Here is an 8,202-nt window from a genome sequence, read left to right on the forward strand (position 1 = left end):
TATTATGTCACATAGCGGATGAATATACCGGAAGTTGCGATAACCCGGAATGATCATTTGGCGGAAATTTTGATATTGATAGACGAAGGAAGAATTTCTTTAGGCCTACACCACCCTTCAGACTATGATGTGCATCTGAATGACATGGTGAACTTTTCATTGGGAAGGATTTTATATGTAAATTTTCGTTTACTACTTAATTTATGATATAATTGATTCGTTTGCTTATCAGTATCGCTGCTAAGTCTACAATGCTAGAGGTTTTACACGGCGAGATACTTTTGACAGGCGCCGTGTAACAATCGGCAAAATCATTTCCGAAAGAAAAAGAGCCGACCAGCGGCCTCTTATGTTATAGGAGTAGGTCTAATCGGTAGCTAGCTGATCAGAAGGCCTTAGTAAAAACAAGATAGCATCATATTAAGCTTCTTGATACATTAAAGGGTATTACCAGAGACCTATATAATATCAGAGACCTATATACTATAGTATATAGGTCTCTGATAATATAGGTCTCTGGTATTACTTTTCCGGGTGCAATGACCGAAACCGTCAGGCGAAAACAGTAACATCTTATCTAATTTGTGAAACAAAAGTTACTGTAACTATACCTTGATAAATATACCACACCAAAATATTTGGAATTCAAGTCGTATCGGTACCCAGTTGTTTCGGTACTCGGTCGTTTCGGTACTTGCAGAAGTCGTTTCGGTACTTTGCGAAAGTAGTTTCGGTACCTGAATTTAAGTCTTATTTTTGACCAATGATGAACGCCTTAAGACCATAAGAAGGGAAGCGGCCTTCCTCAAAAACTTGGATGTTGAGAGGTTCTGTCTTTCATATTCTTTCCAAAGTTTGAATAGACGTCTTTGTGATTTCTGGGCCCTTTTCCGCTGGAATCGCTTCAGCTTTTCTTCGTCCACCAATCGAAGTTGTAGGGGGATGGAGGCCATCTCCTGGACGAGTTCCTGGATGAGCAGGTAGAATGGCACTGGACCTTTCGTGTTTACTCTACTGTTCAGGCGATGGTTAATATCACAATGAAATACCGAAACAACTCTTAAAGTACCAAAACGACTCGTAAAGTACCGAAACAACTTTTTGAAAATGCTGAACCGACTTCCGAAAAGTACCGAAACAACTTTTTTTTTAAAGTACCGAAACGACCAGGTACCGAAACGACTGTACCCCAATATTTGTGGAGGGGTTCATCATGGAATACAAACCTTTGGTTATTCCTCAAATCTTTCCCGGCACAAGTGTACTGAAGCAAATTAAAGAGTATGTAATTATTAGGGTTTTGAAAAGACCTACATTTTATTGTTTTGTTATGTTTCTTCTTATTCTTCTTTTTATGGTGCATTAATCTTTTGATTGGTAAATATTAGGCTAATAGTCTTTCAAGTACATATGTTCTTGGTATGAAGATGTTTCAAAAACAATTTCAAGAAGGTAAAAAATTCAATGGCTGCCATGATGTCATACATAAAAAGTTTAAAATTACCATTTAACTTGAAAACCGTTGTATTGACATGAGTTCGTGCAATTATACCATGTATATTATTTGTAGAATATCTTCAGGGCTGACATTTTGCCATGCCATGTTAATACAAAATATGTCTTATTAAAAAGCTCGCTAATGGGTCAAGTTCATCTATTTTTAGAAATTTTTCATTTTTCAGTATTTTGATTTTTTTTTTCGTATATTGATGCAGTATGACATTCAGTTGATTTTGAAAAAAAAATCATTATGTAGAGGTCATTTAACAATATTTTTGATGGATAATTGCTGGAACTAAGTTTTTCTTATTACTAGACTTAAGGTCAGAGGTCAAACAAAAAAGTTTGCTATGGGGTCAAAGATTGCTAAATTTTCATTTTTTTATTTTTATGTTTTTTTTTTTAAAAATCTTCCAAAGGCCTATGCAGTATTATGTCAATCTTAGGATTTTGATGTCTTTAGTTTTTCGGTACCATTTCCCGTTAACCTGGTACACCATTTTGAATATTTCCGTTTTGATCTTTTGGAAATACTGACAATTCACATTGTACGAGTTATCTTCCCTCTTCCAACTCCTTTGTTGAAACATAATATCTCGCATGCCGGATTTATTCAATACTAGAATTTGGATGCCTATCAAATGTTCTGAAATAGTTTTTACATTTGGAAATATTAAGCCTTTAGGTCATTTGTGCTAAGTTTAGTTATAGGTTAAAAGTCTGTCAAATTGTCCATGACAATTTATTGTTGTAATTATGCCAGTTAGTTGATATCAATAAATGACTGGAGTTGACCAGTAATTGGCAAAAAACTTTTGTATGAACAGAGAAATTGAACACATGCAAAGTTGAATAGCCAACAAACGTTTGGTCTGAATGGCAATGCTCGTGCATGGGTATTTGGTTTGTTTAACGTCCTATTAACAGCCAGGGTCATTTAAGGACGTGCCAGGTTTTGAAGGTGGAGGAAAGCCGCAGTACCCGGAGAAAAACCACCGACCTACGGTCAGTACCAGGCAACTCCCCCACGTAGGTTTCAAAATCGCAACCCAGATGTGGAGGGCTAGCCAATGATAAAGTGTGCATGTCAGGATACCTTAACCACTCGCGATCGGCCACCTCAGCCCCTGGTAACCGGGTAGTCTGTGTTAAGACACACCTTGAAATACTTGAATAAGTCTACACGGGTTAGCCATACACGTACCTATGTCTGGTTATCGTACAATTCTTCTTGGTGTGTAATGAAAAACTAAAGAATTCAGAGAGCTTAATCTTAAAAAATAATTTTGTGAAACAGTTACAATGATATCTATGTATAAGTGTTTATCTATATGGTTTTACATGAATATTAATAGCCATTTTTTTATCATTAAAATTATCAATACAATACCATTTTGATCATTTGAACAAAAACAAGTCTGGCATAATAAGATATAATTCAGATATAAACATCCTGAAGTGAGTGTGTTAAAAGTTTAATAGCAGAACTTTTTATATAAAGCGTTAAATTTGCAAAAATGATGAAAATGGTATTTTGCCATTAATAATTAAGGGGAAGGGATAACTTAAATAGGTATATATTCTGGGTTAAATGAAAATGTTTAAGAAATTTAACTTCAATAATTTAAAAGAAAATACTATTTTTGTCAGTTCTGCAATCATCCATATATATCTGACACTTATCATAAGATCACATAATAAATGTCTTAGCATGGTATTTCTTTTAGTAAATGTTCTCTTTCCTGTTACTGTACTCTTTGAAAACTTTTTCGTTTCTTTGGATGTTTGGTTTATAATAACTTCCTCAAATTTATGTTACTGTTAATATGTGAAAGAAATATCCTATCATCAGAAGTTTGAATTAAAAGCAACATGATATCGCGAATCAAATAATTAACAAAAATTTGTAATTAGACAGAATGACCATGAAATCCAGCAGTAACTTTTGTCTTGTTCATGATTTCAGTTTCAACATGAGGCTAACTTGTAACGTTGAGGTTCTAAACCGAATGCTGCCAACAGTGAATATGAAGAACAAGAGTAAATCAGCCCACACCCAGTTGTCTATAGGAAAGAAACCAGGGTCAGAAAATCTATTCCTTATGATGTGTACAGCAAAGGATCGCAATGGTGCCAAGTTTGTGGTATGGGAAACGTTTTGATTAAAATCATAAAATTTTCTACTGAAAGTTTTGGGGAATTTTCTAAATCCGTATACATGTATTCATAATCAACAACATGTAATGTAACAGTATGATACTGACTGAGTTTATAGAGATTCAGAAAATGATTATATAGAAAAATTACACAAAAAAAGAATGGAAGGAATATAAGAAAATGTATTTTAAAAAGTTGAATGTCATCATGTAATTTTTAACTGGTTATGTATTGGTCACTTGTATTTCCTTTCACAGATCAAAGACAATATAGAGCAGGTTTTTGCACGATTTGTCAGTGAAGGAAAAGCTACGATTCGTGTGAAGGAGCCTCCCCAGGACATCAGTATCAGCAAAGTAATATAATTGTTTAACTATTATATGAAAACAGTAAAACACTCAATTAACTAGTATATAAAAACACTCAATCAACTTTTATATGAAAACACTCAATAAACTATTATATGAAAACACTCAATTTTCATTTTCAAATAAATAAAGATTTCCAGAAAAATAGTATATGTTAATATTATATATTATAGTAATTGGTAGCTCATTTATATCAACACATTGTATGTAACCATAAATGATCTGCTTGCTGTGGTTTTTCCTGCCTATATAGAGGGATGTGCAAAACAACCCCATTTGGAGGCATTTTAGCCTTATTTTTCCCAAAAAGATATTAAAAATTCCCAGTTGTGTCTATGAACTTCTGAAAAACACAAAAATATCATGGCAAATGTTGCACAAAATAGTCAGAGGTCAAAATTGGGGTATGCCATCATATAAAGCGAGAATTTACATTTGCATCATAAAAGTGGTAAGCATGGCACTCGATCAAACAATTATTAGCATATAAATTTTTATCAATTTATCTTACATGTAAAATTTCCCCAATTTGGCCAATTGTATTACTCAAAATACCCTGGAAAAATACTGACTTTCCATTTAGGCCATGGCCAAACACCCATAATTCTTGTGAAATAAAATAAAGTTCATTTAAAAAGTGAATCAATGAACGACAATTTTTTTTTTCAGGCTGATACCTTACAACTGAAGAATTTTCTCTCTGTGCTTAGACTTGGTGCTCAAGGAAAAAGTTTGGACAATATCACTCTGTCACGGCTTGCTCCAGCTTCCAGCAAAAATGTTGAAAAACCTAAAACAAGACTTATCATCAACTCAAGAAAAGAATATCCCCTAACAACAAACTTTCCCTCTCGTCTAGAATTTCTACAAGTGTCACAGTGTCGATTGAAAAAGGTGGATTCTCGAATACTGAAGTTACACCATCTCGTTGAGTTAAACTTGAGTGAAAATGTTTTAGAAATTTTACCTGAAGATTTCAGTAATGTTCCTAATCTTAGTTCAGTAACTTTGGCACACAATAACCTTAATATTATTTCTCCAAAATTCTGTTTACAATCCACGTTACAAAATACTCTTCGTTTTCTGGATCTCGGCCAAAACCAGTTGGAAATCCTACCTCTTCAAATTTGTGAGTTGCAATGTTTGGTGACTTTAAAAATTGATAATAATCAGTTGAAATATCTTCCTCCAACGATAGGACGATTGAAATGTCTCAAGTATTTATCAGCAGTAGGAAATAAGATTGAAACCCTGCCTGCAAGTATGACTCAACTTCAGCTAGAGACCATAGATCTGTATGGAAACCCATTCCTACAAGATATCCACAACAGTTTACCAGACAGGTTCCCTGACATCACACTGATGGAATGCTGTGCCAGATCTATAAGGAAACATAGGTGATTTTTTTTAAGATTTAAGTACATGTTTGTTATAGGTAAAGGTATTTTGAAGTGGATGGTTGTATCATGTAGGCCTACTGAATTAGTTCTCGCATAGTGGACACCCACAAGGCTATTTACATCTTTGGGTTATTACAAAATTGGGTGATCCAGCATGTGCTGTGTTAGTTTCCCTCAAGCAAGCAACTGACTTGCTTACCTGTCAGCTGGTTGCCTGGCAAGGTTTTTAACAGAATAATGTCACTTGTTACTTAGCTTCAACTCTTCCCCATAATGACACTACCAAACCAATGGACATATCATTTCAACTGAATGTTACATAGTTTCAGGATTCAGTGTGAAGTTATTCTAAGTTAAAAGTAGAAATTTGTTGAGACTTTCAAGGTCATAATTCTTTGTTTAAATGTACAAGACTACATATTCACAGGGGATTAGTAAATTCCTATTGGACTTGTCATCCATAATTTCACAACAAGACTGGTTTTCCATCATTTTTGTGTTGCCTGCAAAAGGTGTCTGTGACAAGGTTTCCATGCAATAACTCGAGTTCCCTTGGGCGTATCAAGCTCAAACTTCATTCAGATCTTCCTTACCAAAAGTACCTGCTTGGGAATGCTTTCCAGGTCCGGTTAAAGATCAAGGTCACTTACTAAAGATAGAAATTAGTTTGCTTGCCATAACATAAGTTCAGTTGGACTGATCAAACCCAAACTTCATGCAGATCTTCCTTACCAAAAGTACCTGCTTGGGATTGCTTTCCAGGTCCGGTCAAAAGTCAAGGTCACTTACTAAAAATAAAAAATTTGTTTCATTGCGATAACTAGATTAATCACCCAACTTCCTGCACAGGCAACAAATCCACTTCCATGGACTTCTTCTTTGGTGCCTACATTACATTGGTATAGACCTTTTTTTCAGCTACTTTAAGGTGATTTTAAGAATGCATAAATTACCTGGAATTTTATGGTATGCATGAACAGATTTGCCATATATAGTGCCACTATAGGGAACAAGATATATTATGCTTTATGGGGAAGAAAGCTTTACGAGTATATTCAGTTTTGAAATATGTTAACATACATTCTTGCTAAATCTTTGATACTATTTTACTCCTGTTTGAATGATAGTAACAACAAACCAAGTATAGTCTATAAAACAGGTGATGGCAGAATTAATCTGGTATTGTCAGCTTGGTAATAAAACCTGGTATCATTGATTAACTACATGTGAGGTAAAGACTAAAATCCCAAACTTAGTCACATACTTACACCTACCTATACAGGGCCAAATAATATGGTGTAACACACAAAGGATTACTAGGTTTTAGGATCAGTTTGTAATCAAGATAGCATCTCTGACATCTAAATCAAAATGTTACAATTTTTAAGTTTCAATTGCAGTAGAATCAAGATAATTGCTGGAGACAGTTTCAATCTCTCGTCTTTCCAATTCATCTGCCACTTATCAAGACTACTACATTTGTTTTATATTTCCAGAGTGAAGTATACAGAAGAGGATTTACACTCCCACCTATGTCGGTACTTAGACTCTGCCCGTCTGTGTTGGTGTGGAGGATTCTGTTTCCGATGTTCTGTGAACTTTACGACAAACCTTTCCCTCTCCAGGATAGCGCACACTGTGTCCGCTGTAGATCAGCTTGGCAGGACAGAAGTTCCATTGATGTCCTTTCTTTGCTCACCTCAGTGTCTTAGCCGATTCCAGAAAAATCCCTATGCTTACTGGAAAAAGTAGACCTGATATACTGTTATAAGTTCTGGTTATATGTGGTCTTATACAGTACTTTCTGTAACCTAAGAGATTATTAAGGATAGTTATCATTCAATTCCTGTAAATACAATGTATATAATATTTATTATAAGGTCTGTAAAAAGGAAAACATTGCAACTGAAAATGTTTGGTGAAATTGTTGTGATATGGCTGGCCAATCATATAATTAACTATAATTGTATTTCAAGTTCATTAACTTTTAAATGCAAGGAATATCTTTGAAAATATTCTCCAAAAAGGTAAAATGAGGTGTGTAATTTTCAAATACATGTGCATATATTTTGTAACAATGATCTTTTTTTTTTAGCTGTTCATGCTGAAATTAAATGCATGTAATACATTACTGTTGTTTGCTTAATCATTTTTCATGTCTAGTTTGAAAAAGATACTTCACTCTGTTGTGTTCCAGTTAGCTGGAACATGGATAATAATTTGTGAACCGCTTTGAGACAGCTGTGATAAGCCATTTTGGGTTTTGCGTATTTGCTGATATCTGTATTAAATTACAGCGATCTCTATTAAAATACAGGTATTTAGATACAAATATATTTTTAGTAATTAGAGATATCTATTTTAAATAGAAATATCTGTGTTTAATAGAAATATGTGTATATCTCTAATTTAATACAGATATCAATAATTCAAATAAAGATAATTTAATTAAATAGGTAAAAACCCAAACAACCTAACATAGATGGCCATGTTACTGTGATGTAGTGATATGTATATAAAACTCCAAATCAGTATTAATTACTTGTCATAAAATAGCATTACACAAAATTCAACTTTCAAAATCCAAGTCCTGTTGGTCATTTTGTTTTCTATGTAAAAGTTCAAGGAGTAGTAGTGTGCAGCCAACCCAGGATCGAACCCACGACCCTCGGCTTACTGGTCCGCCGCTCTACCGACTGAGCTAAAGGGAAATTCCCACTAGCCCGAAGCTAGAAGACGACCATACAACTATGTATAGTATTTACAATTAAAACCCG

General features: G+C 34.3%; 1 protein-coding gene across 2 annotated transcripts; it reads left to right on the top strand.

The window, feature by feature from the left end:
• Positions 1 to 42: 42 nt before the first annotated feature.
• Positions 43 to 7,552, top strand: LOC117324488 (leucine-rich repeat protein 1-like). Of its 2 annotated transcripts, none has more exons than XM_033880367.1 (5): positions 43 to 177; positions 3,467 to 3,644; positions 3,915 to 4,013; positions 4,695 to 5,422; positions 6,922 to 7,552. In XM_033880367.1, the coding sequence occupies exons 2-5, from the start codon at positions 3,474 to 3,476 to the stop codon at positions 7,175 to 7,177; spliced, it is 1,254 nt and encodes a 417-aa protein (XP_033736258.1). In that variant the 5' UTR covers positions 43 to 177; positions 3,467 to 3,473; the 3' UTR covers positions 7,178 to 7,552. The 2 variants fall into 2 exon arrangements, with proteins under 2 accessions (XP_033736258.1, XP_033736259.1); XM_033880368.1 differs by lacking the exon at positions 43 to 177 and adding an exon at positions 2,249 to 2,505.
• Positions 7,553 to 8,202: the final 650 nt, after the last annotated feature.

This window comes from Pecten maximus, chromosome 3 (assembly GCF_902652985.1).
Source record: "Pecten maximus chromosome 3, xPecMax1.1, whole genome shotgun sequence".
Taxonomy (NCBI): Eukaryota; Metazoa; Mollusca; class Bivalvia; order Pectinida; family Pectinidae; genus Pecten; species Pecten maximus.

Excerpts from the sequence above, each read along its gene's own strand:
- LOC117324488 (XM_033880367.1), top strand. The coding sequence starts at position 3,474 with ATGAGGCTAACTTGTAACGTTGAGGTTCTAAACCGAATGCTGCCAACA. Across the intron at positions 3,645-3,914 it reads GCAATGGTGCCAAGTTTGTG|ATCAAAGACAATATAGAGCA; the intron begins GTATGGGAAACG and ends TTCCTTTCACAG. Across the intron at positions 4,014-4,694 it reads AGGACATCAGTATCAGCAAA|GCTGATACCTTACAACTGAA; the intron begins GTAATATAATTG and ends TTTTTTTTTCAG.